Raw genomic sequence first — 20,301 nt, 5'->3', positions numbered from 1 at the left:
TAAATGACATCTTTTCACTGTGATTAATGTCGGGACTGCAGTCCATTATTACAGCATAGTACTTTGCTTTGGCAAGCCATATCAATATGTTATCAAACACCTTCCTTGCCATAAGGTCAATTTGTTTTGAATTGTTTTGCTCCAGTAATGGTCCAAGCTTCTTTACAAACTGTTTGATGTAGGTGCTCACGTGTGACGTCATCATATCTCCCAAGGAATTCTACAAAAAATGAGGAAATTACCATTATGTTCAATGAACTTATCCATCGAGCCCGGAAAGCCAAATTATTCTTTGCGAGAAAGAGGAAAATTGAGATCAGACGCTCAAGCATGCTCCTTCAATGCTGGGTTTCTACAGTAACAATGTGCTGGTTTTCTGCATCTATGTATTTATTCAGCTTGAGCCTGGACTCGACCTCCACCCATTTGGAGTAGGCCATAAAATGGCCAGGTGACTTTTCATGTTGCTTCAGAACATTAGCTAAGTTATGCCAGTAATTGTACCCAGAAAGTGCAATCGATGATTTGGCATTCTTGTCAAATATTTTGCAACAAAAACAGAACACTTTGTCAGTTGATTTTGAGTAGACTAGCCAATGCTGATTCAGTTTCTCACTATTTTTGAGCACTCTTTTGCAGTGTGACTTTGAGAAGTGTCACTTCTGCTCATTTACTGGAAATATCATGTCTTCAGTTTTGCCTGGCCTGTTCAAAATTGTACGATCAATATTGGCAGAGTTTAGGATTGTTGGCCATAAAGCAGGATCTGATGTCTCGATCTGCAGTGTACACTTTTTCTCATTGCTGTTTTTGTCATCATGCAAAGCTGATTCTTCTTTATTGTTTCTCTCCTTTTCATGTAAACCAGGTTATTCTTTGTCATTACTCTCCTTTTCCTGTGAGCCACATTCTTCTTTATCATCACTCTCCTCTATGCTGCCAGAACTGGACGATTCTCCATCACTTTCCTCACATGCCCATTCCTTATCGTCCGGTAAATCTGCTAATTCCTTAGTAATAGGACTTCCATCATTTACGCTTCACTCCTCGATTTCTTCTGCACTGGGATGATCGCTACTGCCTAAAGCCCGGTGTATGTTATTCTGTTTCAGATATTTTCCCATCAATTTTGCCCTTGCTGCAAACTAGATTACAATTGAGATTTTTGCTTCCTATGCTGAGTTCCTGAAGGCTTCTTCAGGGGCATCTTTTATTTTCTCTGGGAGAAACAGACAGTATAAGGGAGAGCAAAAGTCTATGTTCTGCAGCATTAGAAAGTCATCAAACATTACGTGTTAAGCATGGTAAGAAAAGTAACAGTATTTCTTTTATATTGTTGTGTTTGATAGATATCTCTGGCATTTCATTAAATATGTTCTTTATTAGTCGCTACTTACACTCTTCAAGTCTTAAAACACAAGTACACTTTCACAATTACCCAATAAAACAAGGTTCACAATATCCCATCTGGGCTCTCACTTTGTTTTTATATCTCACTGACTGACTGGCGACGCCCTGCCCCTTATATACCTGCGTGGGCATGGCTAACAACATTCTAGGAGATTCAAGGAAAACGTAGTTCTCAGAAAGTCTGGAAGGTTCCACGAGATTCTACAAAGGTCCAGAACATTTTAGGAAGTTAGTGAAAAATGAATCCACATACGGAATACCTGAAATATGTTACTTCAAACATTCTATTTCCCCTTTTGCCACTAACAACAAAAACCAGTTGCCTGGGTCGTCTGCCCCTAAATTCAGCCCTATATGAGCGTGTGTGCATGCATGTGCAGAAAGTACACTCACAAGGTGAGGAAAACATTTCAGCATCTGCCCGTAGATATATTTGTTTCAATATTTTTAATTTTACGTAGCAACAAATATAGCATTTATAATCCCATTTTCTATCTCTAACAATTCCCGAGTGCTCACTTATGTTTCCATTGGTGTTTGAATCAGCAGCATCCCTAACAATAATGATATATTCCAGGTCTATAGTGCTTTTTATCCACAAGGACCCCCAAATAGTGTACCAATTATTATATGTTATATGCACAGAAATCAAACATACACCAATGAAATGCAGCCATTCCAGAAATGAAACATAGCAGCTGGTTAAAGGCTCACAGCAAATCCATGCAACTGTTTAGTATAAGAAGTGAAGAAGAATATTGTAAATAAATTGAAACTGCACAGGGAATATCTAGGTACTAGAGCTGGTAGAAAATTTTCCAACTGAACAGGTTTTGGACAGAAAATGCTGCTTTGACAGAATCCTCATATTCTGTAGGACTTGAAACTTGCAATGGAAACCTGGCAGGCCCTGCCTAGTTTCCTGCCAGCTCCCCCACCTCTGCAGGAACCTGCCTGATGGAGTACTGTGGACCTAGGCTCCCTGGGTTTCCAGGCTTCTCAAGAGCCCACTTGGTGAGCTGCTGGACCAGAAAGTTTTGAAAAATTCCTGTTTGGTTCTTTGGAAATGGATTTTTTTTCGAAAATGTCCTTCCCGTGGAAAATGTCACATATCTGATTTGTTAAAATTTGAAACTTTTTTTGGGGGGGGGGCGCGAGTAGAGGAATGCAAAATTTTCTGCAGGAGGGAAATTCTGATTCCCACACAGCTCTAATAGGTAATGTACTGTAATTAACCAAACTGGAATTCAGCCAGGCCGCAGAGGGTAGCACCTCCTGACACTGGCAAAAAATGCCATGGGATTTTCAATGTTCACAATTTGTTTGTGGGTTGGGCACAAACACAGCTCAAGGTGGCACAGACGCAGGCATTCTAAAGAGTAACTTTATCAAAGAATGGGACTCAGAGGAAGAAAGAATGAGACATATTTGCTCTGCTGGAGTGAAAAGCAATTTCACTGCTCACAAATATGCCAAACAAGTGTAACAAAAATGGCAATAAGCATCTTAGCCATTCCTCAAAGGCATAAATACATTAACTGGCATCTGTTGGCTCAAACCAGCTTAAGTTAAGGGTAAATCGATTTATTCAGCCTTGAGATGATCACAAATTCACTGTTCCCACATGCTCCACATCCTTATCTGTATTTCAGAATTCAGGTGTAATGCATTACTGAAAGATTTCAATATTTTTCAAACAAACAGTCCATGCAATTCACTGTTACAATATATCAAGGCCAAGAGACCATCCACACTTAATGTTAGATATAATAATACATATATACATATAAGGAGTATGAGCTCTCATGCTTCAGGGCAAAGGTTAATCACTAAGGGTAAATCTACACTGCAATGAGACATTTGCGGCTGGCCAGTGCCAGCTGACTGGGGCTTGCGCGGCTCCATGGTTGTTTAATTGCAGTGTGACACTCAGATCCTCCCACCTTGCAGGGTCTTTGAGCCCAGGCTCCAGCACCAGCCTGAACGTCTACACTGCAATTAAACAACCCCTTAGCCTGAGTCAGCTGGGGTGGGCCAGCCGCGGGTTTTTAATTGCAGTGTGGATATACCCTAACTGAGAAGGGCTAGAAAACAATTTCACCGGTGGGCAGGTAATTTTGTAATTGTCTTTCAGGGATCTTCTTGCACCTTCCTCTGAAGCAGCTGTTGCTCAACAAATAATATGATGCCACAAACCACAGAACAACTAATACGCTCCAAGTATTTGTGAAAACATTCACAAATCCCCTCTGATATTTCACCAAGCAACTGAAGCAGGAACTTACAGCAGAGCCGGATTGCCTAGCTCAATCCTAACTAACATTTTGCCGCCAGTGACACATCATAAAACATGGAGCAATACATCCTCACCTCAGTGCATGAGAGATTTTTGCTACTCACTCCCATTCATTCCAGTGGTCATTCTGCGCTGAAAGCATCCAGACAAAATATACTGCATCAATTCGTAAGAAATATATTTAATACTGTGAAAAGAGGAAGCTTTTCAATTTTGCTTTACATTCAGTGGTTTAATAGTGACTTGGTGACTGGTAATGTGAGACCTGCAGCCATTACCTTTTCCAGCATTAAAAGTGACATGGGTTAACACTGAGGGCAAGATGTGAAAAAATGGTGTTAAAGAGCGGCGTTGGCTTTGCTCACATTTTTAGGCCTCTGTATCATTATGTCTACTAGCACGTTTGTCGGTAAAACTTTTGTTGATCGGGGTGTGAAAAAAACACCCCTCTGACCAACACAAGTTTCACTGACAAAAGTGCTGGTGCGGACAGCGCTATGTCAGCAGGAGACACCCTCCTGCCGACAGAGCTACCACCGCTCATTGGGGGTGGTTTAATTATGCCGTTAGGAGAGCTCTCTCCCTTTAGCATAGAGCAGCTACATGGGAGACCTTAGAGCGGCGCAGCTGCAGCGGTACAGCTATGCCGCTGTAAGTTCTGTAGTGCAGACGTAGCCTAAGTAGTGATATATTAATGGGACATAAAAAGACAAGTGAATACTGTGTTTTGCATTATGTGGAAGTAAGCAAATTTTGCTAGTGATGTTGGTATCATTACAGGAAAGTCTAGCTAGCCCACCTCTCAGCTATTTATATAGTACCAATCTCTATCCATCCACCCACCCTCACCAACCACTCCTCTTCAATCTAGCAGTCCTCTGAGGAAGGCGAAAAAGGCAGAGGAAGACCTGAAAATACTTCTCAAATCAACAGACAGCGCCTCAGTAGCGGTGATGAGTGAACTTCAAATGGTTGAAAGGTCTGCTTCACAGAAGTACTCAGAAACTCAGATTCTTCTTTCAACCTTTTCTGAACTGTCGTCACTGGCAAAGCTGGGCTGGAAATCTCCTGAGTGAGTGGCTGAGCTAGAACCACCATAAGAACAATTTGTCTCGTGCTATTTTCTGGAGTCAAAAAATTTATTAATCAAAAATTAACCAATTAATTAACAACAATTAAAAATTCAACACACCTGAAAACAAAAACAAACAACAAACTTTAAAAAAAGAGATGGAGTTTGGAGTGAAGATTTTGGATGAGAGATGTTTCTTATTTTATTGGAATTAGCTTATCCATATCTAATAAGAAGCCACAAAGGATAACAGAAAAGAACAGAGGGTAAAACAGGGACCAAGTCAGCATGGCTATTCGAAAACCTCCCCTGATAATCAAACCAATTTTTGCAGAATTTAAGCTGTTTATAAAAGAGTGGACAGCATTAAGTCATAGGTCTAAAAAGTGTGAACTGCCCAATTCATCTCAACTAGATGGGTAACTCTGGAGAGTAGTAATTCCAATATAACTGCACAGCGATATGTTTTGATGATTTCAGCAGGGGCATGCCACTGAATTGGCATTGTGGATGTAGTCTGAGGCTACGTCTTCACTACTTGCCTGAATTGGCGGGTAGAAATCGATCTCTCGGGGATTGAATTATCGCGTCTCGTTGGGATGCGACAATCGATCCCCAAATCGACGCTTGTACTCCACCAGCGCAGGTAGGAGTAAGCGCTGTCGACGGGGGAGTCGCGGCGGTCGATTTGCCGCCGTCCTCACAGCGGGGTAAGTCGGCTCGGATACGTCAAATTCAGCTACGCTATTTGCGTAGCTGAATTTGCGTATCTTAAATTGACCCTCCCCCCCCAATGAAGACGTAGCCTGAGTACAGTGCCACCACTATTCCTCCTCAGTTTAACCCCTGGGGGAAAGCAAATGTGAAGGACTAGATAGTGTAAAAGATTTGTGTCTACAGATTTGTGTCCACCACCCCCACTACTACTGTACTCTCAACACACTTTCCAGCACTACTTTGCATACTACTTTTGAGGGGGGAGCTGCTTGTTCACTGAGTTTACTGCTGCTTAATATGGAAAAGCAATTCTGCAGACATCTTTATTGCATTATGCCAGTGGTTCAGTTGGTATAATTGCATGTGAAGAGCCAACAAATGCAATTTTCTTCTGCTTAATACTTGCTCCGTTGCTCCTTTCAGCTCCTTCATCTGATTAACTAATATGACTCAGAGTTCTTCCGAGAAACACCGGCGCAGTATCCTACGCAGAACTTTCTCTGATGCAAACTGCAAAATCCCTGTAAGTATCAGCTGTCCTGGGAAAGACTGAAGCTGAAGGAAAAAGACAATTCAGCCCAAATCACAAAGCAACCCACTGACATTAGCCAGGTGAGAAAATTGGATCATGCAGCAGCTGATGGAAACAAGTAGTGAGACTTGAAAAAAAAAAAAATCACTGTTTTGTTGTTTGGTGATCTGTCATTTGCTGTGGCATTTCTGAACTGTGATTGGGACCGAAAGAGAGGCTGAAATATTAGAAGAGAGGCTATTTGTATGGTATTTGCAGCCTGTCCAGGAGCATCAGAAATCTTGTGATTAAAACCTAATCACGGTCAGTACTGCCATCAAGGCCTTTTCCTTCTGTCTCTTTTTGCCTACCCAGAGACCCATCTCTGTTTCTTCCTGTTTCCGGGCTAGTCATTTGTTTACTGTGTTAATAATTCATCATTGACCTTTTGCAACCTTCTGCCACTTTCAACTTTGCGTCTCCTCCTATGACTGAAATTCCCACAATCTGGCCTTGTCTACACAATAAAGCTGCACTGGTTTAATTTAAATTGGCTTTTAGCTGGACAACGATTACAGTTTAAGAATGACGTATTTCAATTTTGCTTAAACTGGTACCTAACTGATTTTAAAACAATTGAGAATAAATCTGTTTTCAACAAAAATAAGTGTCCACACTGACACAGGTTGAATGAAATTTATTTAAAATGACACTTTTAGTTAAATCAGTGCAACCTTCTCATGTAGACAAGCTTGCTCTTGGCACGACCCTTTCCTCCTGAGAAATCCTTGTCAAAAAAGCTTCTTACACAATGCCTTTCAACAAGAATCTGCTACACAAACAGTGGCCACTTTTAAAATTAAAAATAAAAGGATCTACACTGCTGTGTGATCAAGCAACCTTATCTGGTGCTTTGTGTCTGCACTGGACTGTTTGCCTGTTTAGACTATGTGATCTTAGTGGTAGGGATGTTGTCATGGGATAAGAGAGAAGATCCTTTCATGGACTGAGAACTGGTTAAAAGACAGGGAACAAAGGGTAGGAATAAATGGTAAATGTTCAGAATGGAGAGGGGTAACAAGTGGTGTCCCCCAAGGGTCAGTCCTAGGACCAATCCTATTCAACTTATTCATAAATGATCTGGAGAAAGGAGTAAAAAGTGAGGTGGCAAAGTTTGCAGATGATACTAAACTGCTCAAATTAGTTAAGACCAAAGCAGACTGTGAACTTCAAAAAGAGCTAACAAAACTAAGTGACTGGGCAACAAAATGGCAAATGAAATTTAATGTGAATAAATATAAAGTAATGCACATTGGGAAAAATAACCCCAACTATACATACAATATGATGGGGGCTAATTTAGCTACAACGAATCAGGAAAAAGATCTTGGAGTCATAGTGGATAGTTATCTAAGACGTCCAAGCAGTGTGCAGCGGCAGTGAAAAAGGCAAACAGGATGTTAGGAATCATTAAAAAAAGGATAGAGAATAAGACAGAGAATATCTTATTGCCCTTATATAAATCGATGGTACACCCACATCTTGAATATTGCGTACAGATGTGGTCTCCTCATCTCAAAAAAGATATACTGGCATTAGAAAAGGCTCAGAGAAGGGCAACTAAAATGATTAGGAGTTTGGAACTGGTCCCATATGAGGAGAGATTAAAGAGGCTAGGACTTTTCAGCTTGGAAAAGAGGAGACTGAGGAGGAATATGATAGAGGTATATAAAATCATGAGTGATGTGGAGAAAGTGAATAAGGAAAAGTTATTTACTTGTTCCCATAATATAAGAATTAGGGGCCACCAAATGAAATTAATGGGTAGCAGGTTTAAAACAAACAAAAGGAAGTTCTTCTTCACACAGCGCACAGTCAACTTGTGGAACTCCTTGACTGAGGAGGTTGTGAAGGCTAGGACTATAACAGGGTTTAAAATAGAACTGGATAAATTCATGGAGGTTAAGTCCATTAATGGCTATTAGCCAGGATGGGTAAAGAATGGTGTCCCTAGCCTTTGTCTGTCAGAGGGTGGCAATGGACGGCAGGAGAGAGATCACTTGATCATTACCTGTTAGGTCCACTCCCTCTGGGGCACCTGGCATTGGCCACTGTAGGTTGACAGGGTACTGGGCTGGATGGTCCTTTGGTCTGACCCAGTACGGCTATTCTTATGTTCTTGTGTTCTTAAGGGTCAAGACTCCATTGTACAGAGCTCTGAGCACACAATCAGCATTCATCTAATAACCACCCCTGAAGTACCTGAGGGAGATGAAGCAACAACTCTGACAAGTTCTCTATGAACTTTGTGTCATAAACCTGCCTTCCCCAGGATCACCAGCCATCACAGAACTCTAGGACTTTCAGCACCAAATCACAGCCCTTCAACACTTGAGGAAGAGGAGTAACTGCACTAGCCGGTAGTAGTATTGGGTTCTCATCATCTATGTGGACCAGATGCTAGAGTAGGATGCAACACACTTAGTCAGTGTGTTCACATGCTGTTGGTGTCATAGTCTATCTCTGGGTACTTCAATATCATTTATAGTAATTCTGTGCTACTGCAGTCACACACAGGGTCTAAGGCATGGAGAGGTTCCAGCCATGATGAGCAGGAACAGGGCTGAGGAGGTCTTTTGCTATGTACTGGTCTGAGAATGGATAGGGATGGTTGGTGGTGATGAACATTCACTACTTCTGCTGGAACAGGTTTTCCTGAACAAGAACAGAATCAACAAAGACTGTGGGCTAGAGGCCGTCTGAGTTACCCAGATGTAATCCAGAATAGCGTCGGTGAAGTAAATGGAGTTACTCTGGATTTATACTCATGCAACTGAGTAACAGCACCTCTTAAGCTGAGCTTCCTGCTGTGTGAGCTGGGTCAGTTCAGGGAGTTGAAGCTGAAGTTTTATTGTCTCTCTAGCTACAGAAACATAGTTGTTTTAATCTGATTGGTTAAGAAGGAAACATTACAGTCTGTGATCCATCACAAAGCCAAAGATCACATTAGCTGTAATTACTTTTGGCTGGGCTCATATTGATCAATGCACTCTTAGGGACGTCACGGTGGTGCTGATGCTGCGGGTTCACTTGCACAACTGTAAACATGCAGTCATCAAACTAATGGCCCTGACAGGCTCAACCTGAGGTTTCTTAAATGCATTACTGGGATGCAGGAAGCAAGAGATGAAAGCTGTGTGAAATGTAGAGATCAGGGACCTGCTTCTCTTATTGAACAAGAGGACACAGACACTGGAAAGTTCATCCAGAGCAGAGGCTCCGTAACACAAAAAGCTCAAAGTGGCTGGTGCTGGGGCACCTGGGAGATGTACTGACTTAGTGCATCTCTGGGAGTCTGTGTAAAAATGGTTCCCGTGAAGTTCCTTCAAGAAGTTATTGCTGTTCTCTCCTGGAGGAGCCCTTATAGAAGAAGGTGGTAATACCACTGTCTACCCTCTCCTGGGTATGAACTCCGGCTCTGGGACAGCAGTTTCCACAGGTACAAAGAGGTGAAGATTGCCCCCTCTTTGCACATAGGAGCTATTCAAGGTCCAGATGCCAGAAGCCATTGTAAAAAGGGCCAGGAATAGCAATGTGGGTAAAAAGTAGGGACAGGCAAACTGGCTTGGATAACATAAGTGACCTGAACCTGCAGCCAAGATTCAAAACAAACCTTTTCTGAGGTTCAAAGAAGCATGGGTACCCTTTCCTACCCTCCCCTCCCCCACCCGAGCCTTTCGCCCATTATTTTGAGTTTCCAGGTACCTCTCTGAATTGCAGACAGCTGGGGCTGAAATATAGACATAGTCAAACCAAAGGCAATACAAGTTACAGTGCTGAGATTACATTTGCAAAGCTTAACTGTCCAGTGAGATCCAACTGTCTGCCTTTGTGACCCTGGAGCCGGCGTGGTTTGGGGCGTCTGTCCCTGTTGGGCTCACGCCATCCGAACTTATTGACTGTGCAGCAAGGTCAGATGCAGAGCAGCGTAGGGGAATTGTTTGCCGCCCCCTGAACGCATATGCGAGGTGCATAGGTAAAAACCCCTCCTGCTGAGGCGGTAACAACCCCTCAGCACTGGTGCATACCTATGCACCTCGCATATGCGTTCAGGGGGCGGCAAACAATTCCCCTACGCCGCTCTGCATCTGACCTTGCTGCACAGTCAATAAGTTCGGATGGCGTGAGCCCAACAGGGACAGACGGCCCCACGGACAGTCCTCCTCTGATACCCCAATAGAGATTTCAAAAGGTCTCCTACCTCTATTGTGGTGCCATGGGGTTCGAAGGGGAACGATTTGTAGCAGCTGCCGGTGCCTCCGCGGGCGTTGCTATCCCAAACAAGCCCCCAAATTGTCGGAGAATAACACAGTTCTTACTTTTTGTTTGGGTACAGCAAATTAGATACTTTATTTTCTTTCTTTTTATTAATTGCATAGAGGGAGAGAGCTAAGCAGGTCTTTTAACAGGTAAACAATTTTAGCAAGCATTTATACCTTTTGTTACAGACAATAATGAGCAACAGCTGCATTTTGTTTATACATAGGTTATTTTGATATTTTGTTTTGCTTACTAATGTAGACTCAGTCTACATTCCATATTATTTACACATTATCTACACAAGGTCGCAACAACTTTTTACACAGTTTTTTTCCACTTGCCTTACACATTCCTTGCTTCTACAAATCTCGCGTTATTAGGGTTACAGTTAGCCTGACTCTTGCTAACGAACTGTCATGCATTGCATCCCCTTCCTGTCAGTTCTTTCTTTGCTTCCACACAGCTCTTTGCAGACAAGCTTGACTCTCCCCATAAGGGAGAGTGGCCACAGGGTGGCTGAAATGGCTCCATTCAGAATGGATTGAGTTTTTAACAGTAGGATACTTGGGCTTTACAGATGTGATCTTGATGTGGGTCATTATAAAGGGAAGTGATAGAGGAATGTGAGAAGAAAGAACAAAGCGATTATAATACTTGAAATTCTTCTGTACCATAACATCATAGATTCTAAACACCTCACAAACATTAGTAAGTTATTCTCACAACACCTCTGTGATGTAGGACAATAAAATTATCCCCACTTATACATTGGAAACCGAGGCATAGAGAGATTAAGGATAACATTTTCAAAGGTGCCTAAATGGATTAGGATTCTGTCACCTTTCAAAAGTGCATTTTAGGCTCCTAAGTACCATTGATTTACATAAGACTTAGTTTCATGAGTGTCTAAGTCACTTTGGAAATGCAACTTAGGCTCCTAAATTGCTTAGGAGCTGCTGAAAATGTTACCCTTAGTGACTTGTCCAAGGTCACACAGGAAGGGCTGGTCTACACTGGGGGGGGAGAAATCGATCCAAGATACGCAACTTCGAAGTATCTTGGATTGAATTACCTGGAGTCCACACGGCGCGGGATCAACGACTGTGGCTCCCCCGTCGACTGCGCTACCGCCGCTCACTCTGGTGGAGTTCCGGAGTCGACGGTGAGAGCGTTCGGGGATCGATATATCGCGTCTTAACGAGACACGATATATCGATCCCGGATAAATCAATTGCTACCCACCGATACGGCGGATAGTGAAGACGTACCCACAGTCTCTGGCAGCCCCAGAAACTGAACTTAGATCTCAAGTCCTAGTCCAATTCCCTAACTCCCAACCTTTGTTCTTGCATTCTGCTGCTGTACAGTGCTTGCTATAGAGAATAGCAGCACATTCCTTCTGTTGGTGCTACTCTATGGTAAATGTTCAGCTGCCTGCTGGGAAGGAAGAGGTATGAATAAATCCCAGAGCTTGTTAACCAGGTTTATAAATCGTGTACCACCCACGGCCCTGTGTTCCCCAACCTGACTGGGGAGGGGTATCTGGTAGCAGAAAGGATGGCATTTCAAGTTGGCAGATAAATAACTTGTTAACTCTGATCCTCAGTTAGGAAAATCAACTGCCCATGCAATGGACAACAGAAACTCAAGCAAATGAATCCCTGAGAGTTTGTCTCTCCTGGGCTCTCAATGACCCATCTGCCAGTGCTCAGGAAGAGCAGGGATCTGTCTGATTTGAATGCAGAGGGGACAAAAGATGGTGAGAGGGAACAAGGAGTCTGCTGAGACTGAGAATGGAGATAGGGGAGGAGAGAAACTGACTATACCTGGCTGGGCAAAGAGATTGGGAATGGGAGCTGTGAGGAGTGGAGACTGGGACTGGAAGTCAGTGATGGAAATGGGGGGAATAGAAGCAAGTTGGTTGTGTGTGTGTGTGTGGGGGTGGGGACACTGAAATTGGACAAGAAGCTGTGGAGAAAGGGGAAGACTAGGACTGGCTGAGTAAGGAGACAGGCATTATGAACCAGTCTGGGGGAAACAGGAGTGGGGGAAGGGGAGATAGATCTCACAAGGAGCTGGGGTGTGGAAGGAGAACTGGGCAAAGAGATTGGAATATGGAGCCAGGAAGGGGGTGGGGAGGACAGATGGAGTTTGGATGGAGAGGTGGGAGGGACAAGGAAACTGGGACTGGGTTTAGGGATGGGAGAGACTAGAAGTAGGAGGGATAGATGGGGCCTCAGTGAGCCTGGAGAAGGATACTAGGACTTGCTGGGCAAGGAGTCTGGGATAAGAAGCGTGAGGAGTGGAGACTGGGACTGGGTATGTAACGAAAATGAGACTGGGACCCAGGGGCAGGGGCAAGAGAGGACAAGGCAAGAGAAATTAGCAGAAAACTACACTCCCTTCCAGAATCTAAAATTGAACCAGAGATTCCTGAGACTCACCATGCCTCTGCTATCAGCAAATATCTGAGAACCCCACTGGCAAAGTGCATGTCATCACCTTCTGGCGGTGGTCCACAAAGAGGTTGACAACCTACTATCACTATCAGTACTTCATTAGCTCAACTGACAGAGGTCAGTGTGGTGGATTTAAAGGTTCCAGTCCTACTGATGGCCCACCCCCATCTCAATGTGATGCCACATAAAGGAATTAATTTTTTTTCCAGTTTGTTTTTTTAAAGACCTAGCAAATTACATAGAAAAAATACTGTAAAAGAATATTGTTATGGTTGCAAAATCAAGAACTCAAAAGTTAGGAAATGCCAGAAGTAAGGTTGCCTGTGCAATTTTATTTACAGTGTCTCATGAGTAAGATATGTTTCCCATTCATTGTACATTTTTCTCCCCCACACAACACAGCCAAGTTGATGAGAAGAATTTGGACCCAACATAGCAACAACCTTAGCAACAGGGCTAACCAACCAGGAGAGCAATTGGGACGGGAACCCACAAGGGGAGAGGCAACTCTCAATTTAGTCCTGAGTGGAGCGCAGGAGCTGGTCCAAGAGGTAACTATAACAAGACCGCTTGGAAATAGTGACCATAATATAATAACATTTAACATCCCTGTGGTGGGAAGAACATCTCAACAGCCCAACACTGTGGCATTTAATTTCAGAAAGGGGAACCATGCAAAAATGAGGCGGTTAGTTAAACAGAAATTAAAAGGTACAGTGACTAAAGTGAAATCCCTGCAAGCTGCATGGACGCTTTTCAAAGACACCATAATAGAGGCCCAACTTAAATGTATACCCCAAATTAAAAAACACAGTAAAAGAACTAGAAAAGAGCCACCGTGGCTTAACAACCATGTAAAAGAAGCAGTGAGAGATAAAAAGGCATCTTTTAAAAAGTGGAAGTCAAATCCTAGTAAGGTAAATAGAAAGGAACATAAACACTGCCTAATTAAGTGTAAAAATATAATAAGAAAATAAGAGTTTGAAGAACAGCTAGCCAAAAACTCAAAAGGTAATAAAATGTTTAAGTACATCAGAAGCAGGAAGCCTGCTAAACCACCAGTGGGGCTCCTGGACAATCAAGATACAAAAGGAGTGCTTAAAGATGATAAAGTCATTGCGGAGAAACTAAATGGATTCTTTGCTTCGGTTTTCACGGCTGAGGATGTTAGGGAGATTCCCAAACCTGAGCCGGCTTTTGTAGGTGACAAATCAGAGGAATTGTCACAGATTGAGATGTCACTAGAGGAGATTTTGGAATTAATTGATAAACTTAACAGTAACAAGTCACCGGGACCAGATGGCATTCACATTCTGAAAAAAAATCAAATGTGAAGTTGCGGAACTATTAACTATGGTTTGTAACCGGTCCTTTAAATCGGCTTTTGTACCCAATGACTGGAAGATAGCTAATGTAACGCCAAGATTTAAAAAGGGCTCTAGAGGTGATCCCGGCAATTACAGACCGGTAAGTCTAACATCAGTACTGGGCAAATTAGTTGAAACAATAGTAAAGAATAAAATGGTCAGACACATAGAAAAACATAAATTATTGGGCAAAAGTCAACATGGTTTCTGTAAAGGAAAATCATGTCTTACTAATCTATTAGAGTTCTTTGAAGGGGTCAACAAACATGTGGACAAGGGGGATCCAGTGGACATAGTGTACTTAGATTTCCAGAAAGCCTTTGACAAGGTCCCTCACCAAAGGCTCTTACGTAAATTAAGTTGTCATGGGATAAGAGAGAAGATCCTTTCATGGACTCAGAACTGGTTAAAAGACAGGAAACAAAGGGTAGGAATAAATGGTAAATTCTCAGAATGGAGAGGGGTAAAAAGTGGTGTCTCCCAAGGGTCAGTCCTAGGACCAATCCTATTCAACTTATTCATAAATGATCTGGAGAAAGGGGTAAAAAGTGAGGTGGCAAAGTTTGCAGATGATACTAAACTGCTCAAATTAGTTAAGACCAAAGCAGACTGTGAAGAACTTCAAAAAGATCTCACAAAACTAAGTGACTGGGCAACAAAATGGCAAATGAAATTTAATGTGGATAAATGTAAAGTAATGCACATTGGAAGAAATAACCCCAACTATACATACAATATGATGGGGGCTAATTTAGCTACAACGAATCAGGAAAAAGATCTTTGAGTCATCGTGGATAGTTCTCTGAAGACGTCCACACAGTGTGCAGTGGCGGTCAAAAAAGCAAACAGGATGTTAGGAATCATTAAAAAGGGGATAGAAAATAAGACGGAGAGTATCTTATTGCCCTTATATAAATCCATGGTACTCCCACATCTTGAATACTGCGTACAGATGTGGTCTCCTCATCTCAAAAAAGATATACAGGCATTAGAAAAGGTTCAGAGAAGGGCAACTAAAATGATTAGGGGTTTGGAACAGGTCCCATAGGAGGAGAGATTAAAGAGGCTAGGACTTTTCAGCTTGGAAAAGTCTAAGGGGGGATATGATAGAGGTATATAAAATCATGAGTGGTGTGGAGAAAATGAATAAGGAAAAGTTATTTACTTCATCCCATAATACAAGAACTAGGGGCCACCAAATGAAATTAATGGGCAGCAGGTTTAAAACAAATAAAAGGAAGTTCTTTTTCACACAGCACACCACACAGTCAACTTGTGGAACTCCCTGCCTGAGGAGGTTGTGAAGGCGAGGACTATAACAGGGTTTAAAAAAGAACTGGATAAATTCATGGAGGTTAAGTCCGTTAATGGCTATTAGCCATGATGGGTAAAGAATGGTGTTCCTAGCCTCTGTCTGTCAGAGGGTGGCAATGTATGGCAGCAGAGAGATCACTTGATCATTACCTGTTGGGTTCACTCCCTCTCGGGCACCTGGCATTGGCCACTGTTGGTAGACAGGATACTGGGCTAGCTGGACCTTTGGTCTGACCCAGTACGGCCATTCTTATGTTAACTGCTGCATCTTAAAACTAGCCTGAGATGATGTCTTTAAAAATCTCTCACTATTATTTTAATCTAGTGCCAAAAAGAGGGGAAGTGGCACTAGCTGATGCAAAGATATATTAGCTACAGAGGTGTGTGACTAGACCAGGATGGATTGGACTAGTGATGTGGACTTCGCTGTATATTTTGCTTTGAGTATGGCTTTTCCCCCCAAACAATCAAGAGGCCAAACAAATATACAGTCTCAAAGTGACCATTACTCTAATTTGAGAAGAATCTCCCACCCTCCCCCCCACACCCATGTTCCTTTCTTTTGCATCTCACAAACCAAATTAGTTGTAATTAACAACCTAATGATGCTTGATTTCCTCTGATCTGTTTGATTTGCCAGGGGCTTATGAAAGGCTTTATATGTTTTCTTTGATAATAAACTATACTGGATTCCATTGTGTTTAACTGAAATCTGCACTACTGTGAAAGCTGAATGCCCTGGAATGATTCTCAGCCAGAGAAATTCCCTACCTGCAGGACCAGAGATGGGAACAGTGCTGAGTTGGAGGCTCTCCAGAATCTTTTGTTCCAATCTGGTCCTTTTCTGGCTGTCTCCTTTGATGAACAGATTGCTCGAATCCGGAGCTGCATCTCGAGATGTCTTCTCTCCATTGACTAGAACACAAAAAAAGCCACAGTCTGGTTTATGACTGGACTCAGACAGTGTGTGTCTCAGCAAATGGAGGTAAGTTACAGCTGATGGCCACTCTGCTTGGGTCAATTGTCTGCCAGCCACAGGGCAAAACAATATTAAAAGGAGGGCAGAAGGGCAATTTATTGCTGCTGTGGGAGTTGAAACAAACAAAGGGGAAAAGGAGGCAGAAGGAAAGCATGCTGAACAAAAATGCAAAGCAAATGAAGCTAATAAGCTGAAATAGAGAACTGAAAGGGACACAGTCTAACAGAGTGGGCCTCACCAACATGTAGGTACTAAAATGGTAGATAGGTTAACAATATTTATTTGCTATTTAAAGTCTGGTGATCTCATCTTCACATCAGTTCCTGTTCTAGGTTGCAGGAAAATACTGGGATAATTTAGCACACTTATCTATTAAATAGTTAGCCACATATGAGGCTAGAGATGGGCCAACCATAAATGCTGAATCCAAATCTGAACTTCCCCAGAGCATGAGAAGATTCTGTAACCTGGTGTTTTGACTGGGCAAGCTATAGATATTGGGCCAGCCATGAAGTTTAGGTCTAGATGCAAACTTTCTTTGACGTTTGGAGGACAGTTTAGATCCTGGGTTTTGATTCAGACCTATCTTTGTGTGAGTCAAATGAAACTGCCCCATTCCAACAAGAACACTTCACTTGATGGTCTTACAAAATTAGTGTCAATCACAGAATACCTAAGTTTACCTCTTTTCCCAGGCAGCATCCAATTTCTATTCATTTATTTGTCACAGATAACAAACCAGCTAAGGACGAATGTTTTGCAACCACAAATTGACTTTTGAGCCATATTGTGTGGACAGGTGATGCCACCATCTGGATTTGCAGTGGACACTCCTGCACCATATGTCTCATTATCCATTCAAATGCAAAGTCAAAGCTCAAGCAAACTGATAAAGCATGTAGTGAAAGAGTCTCCTTCATCTGCACACAGGTACAATTTCAGGGATTTAGCCTGATATTTCTGGAAAGATTTAGAATACAACTGTACCCCTTCACCCAATCACAAATAAATGGCAAATGAGATATACTTACTTGTTAGATAACAGTCCAGGCTAAGAGACACATTGTCAAAAGCAATAATGGCATCGGATTCTTCTTCCCATGAAGTGATGATCTGAAGCCAAAACCTGTACAGATGGGGAAAAAGAAAAGGGATCTAGTTACGTTAAGGAGATGCGAGTTACCAAAAATAAAAGGATAAGTTTTAGAAAAGAGAAAACTTCTCCTTTGACATACGATCATGCAATCTTATAGTAATGGAGAAAGAATACTGAACCCTGCCTCGCAAGGTCAATTGAGTACTATGCTGATGAGGACTGTAGAAATACCTAGATAGATACAAAGGGGAGTATGCTTATACTTTTGTTACAGAAGGCAAAACTGAGGCACAAGGAGAATAAGTGTCTTGTCCAAGCTCAGACAGCAAGTCCGGGGCAGAACCATGAAAAGAAACCAATTCTCTTGATTCTTAGTGTAAAATTTTCAAAAGCAGTGTGACTTCAGAGCATAGGTTCCCTTTTCAAAAGTGACTTAGGCACTTTGGGCTGGATTCACCATGATGACTTAGGCTCAGCATTGAACTGCCTAATGTTTAGGGGCCCTGCCGCCTAGTGGGATTCACAGCCCTGAGTTAGGTGCCCAGGCTCCCTATTCAATACATGTGGAGAGTTAGGTGCCCAAGAAGGGGATTCACAAAAGCCAGCATGCCGAGCGGGGACCTGTCCATGCTAGTAATGTTGAGGAGAGGAGTGTGGTATAACTCCTACCCTTCAAAGGCAGTTAGATGTCTAACTTCAGGCCGGAGGGAAGCTCATCCCTCCATTCGGGATTCACAGCTGTGAACCCTTTCCTGGAGATAGGTGCCTAAGCCAGGTCAGGCCTTTCTTTCAAAGAAATCAAGGAAGAGGAGGTTCAAAAACCCCTCCTCTGCCAGATGTGGGGTAGGGATTTAAACCCAGGTCTCCCACCTAACCGCTGGGCTTATATACAATGACTTCCATTCGCTCTCTGGCCCAATCAAGATTTGTTGTATCTGACCCAAATTCACAAACAGTTTTGGTTCCATGAGAAATGCGTTTTTCAGCAACTTAACTATTCACTGAAAAAAAAAATCATCATTTCTAAACCTGGGTGAGTGCTCTAGCCACAGGGCTATTGGGTAAAAAGGGAGAACCCCCACCAGCTCCCCCTCTAACTGTGTTTTGTGGAAGGCCCCATCCAGTAGGGGACTTCTGAGAAAGCCTTCTGGATTGGGTCCTACATGTACGATAGGCAGGAGGATGTCTACTTTGAGGAACATGCCAGGGCTTAGACATGAGTTAGGCACTGGGTGTCAAGACTTGGGCAGTTTTGCGCATGCCTAGCAGCAGAATTTTAAGCACCAAGGAGATGCCTAGGGAATTTAGACACCTATAAAGTTAGGTGGCAACTGAGTAGAGGTTTTGAGGATCTAAATTTTGGATTTAGGTACCTAAAGAAGCAGTTAAGCACCTAAATCCCTTTGTGGATCTACCTTTTAGAAGCCTAAGTCACTAAGGTGCTGTTGAAAATTTTACTATCAATCTGCTGCCCTCTACACTGGAGTATACATTTACCACTGATTCATCACAAAAGGAAATTCAGAATCTCTAACTCAGATCTTGCAAGACAAACGACAGAAGAATTTGCCACTTGCAGACTATGGGAACTGTAGAACTGTTTACTTTAGTGCAAAAGAGACTGAGCATACATTTGCATTAAATCACTTTCATGCTCCGAGCTGGCCTTCAGAGGGGAGCCAGGAAGAAATATCATGGCAAATTCATTTTCAATTATTTTTCAAGCCAACTGATATAGCAAAAATATTAATTTACAATAAATATTTCCAGTTCTACAATATATAGTCAGTGTAATGATATAGGGTACTCATGGGCTTAAACTGACTCTTAGAGTCTAAGCTGTGCAATTTCATCTGTTCCTGCTGCTTATTTGCCGCCTGGAGTCATAATCCTTTCCTTAGGACACAAGAATAATTTCTAACAGTAACCAACTGTGACGCTGGGACAAGATGTTGGTCTCAAAGGTTGTATGAAGGCCACAAAAAATGATACCTTCAGGTGAGGACCGAAGAGCAAGAGAATATGAAATCTTAAAACCAGGAGAGATCTTAAGCCAAATTCTCTGCCGCTTCCTGATTCTCTGCCTTATCCCCAGCCCAGGGTAGAACAGTCTACCCTGGTCTTCCTTGTCTATGGTCTCCCAGGGTATATGTACGCTCCAATTAGGCACCCACTGCTGGCCAGAGCCAACTGACTCTGGCTCATGGGGCTCAGACAAGGGCCGTTTAATTGCAGTGTAGATGTTCAGGCTTGGACTGCAGCCCGAGCTCTGGGACCCTCCCTCCTTGCAGGGTCCTAGAGCCCAGGCTCCAGCCTGAGCCCAAACCTCGACACTGCAATTAAACAGACCCTTAGCTCAAGCTCTGCAAGCATGAGTCATCTGACATGGCCAGCTGTGGTTTTTTAATTGCACTGCAGGCACATCCAAAGAGACTATTTGTCAAGCTGGGGATAGCTGGGGTGAAGCCCACTCCACCTACTTCCAGTCCCCACCAATGTCATCCTTCCTGTGCTAGGGACCACGGGGACAGAGGCAAAGGATCTGGCACAACCAGGAATTCACAAGCAGCAAAGTTGCTGGTGGTCTCTTTGCACCACCTGAGTGGCATAAAGGGAGTGAAACAGAGTAGAAAAATCTGCCCCCTTATCTCCATGCAAATGCCCTGATCAGAGAAGAGTTTATTTATTCCTTTACTCTTTATTTCTGCAAATAGAAAACTGTAATGTTGTGATACTGAAGTTTCTCCCCTCAACATGAAA

At 42.7% G+C, this 20,301-nt stretch overlaps 1 protein-coding gene across 1 annotated transcript in view; it reads right to left on the bottom strand.

Annotated features, from left to right (window-relative positions):
* Positions 1 to 20,301, bottom strand: part of ALK (ALK receptor tyrosine kinase) — a 570,631-nt gene that overhangs the window by 69,990 nt on the left and 480,340 nt on the right. Inside the window, exons 10-11 of the mRNA XM_054022041.1 lie at positions 17,477 to 17,571; positions 16,238 to 16,381 (exon numbers count right to left, since the gene is read on the bottom strand). Coding sequence (XP_053878016.1) covers positions 16,238 to 16,381; positions 17,477 to 17,571 — 239 coding nt within the window. The remainder of the gene's footprint in view (positions 1 to 16,237; positions 16,382 to 17,476; positions 17,572 to 20,301) is intronic.

The sequence above is a fragment of the Malaclemys terrapin genome, chromosome 3 (assembly GCF_027887155.1).
Source record: "Malaclemys terrapin pileata isolate rMalTer1 chromosome 3, rMalTer1.hap1, whole genome shotgun sequence".
NCBI lineage: Eukaryota > Metazoa > Chordata > Testudines > Emydidae > Malaclemys > Malaclemys terrapin.
Note: the sequence above shows the minus strand (reverse complement) of the source record. Positions and strands in the feature narration are given on the sequence as shown.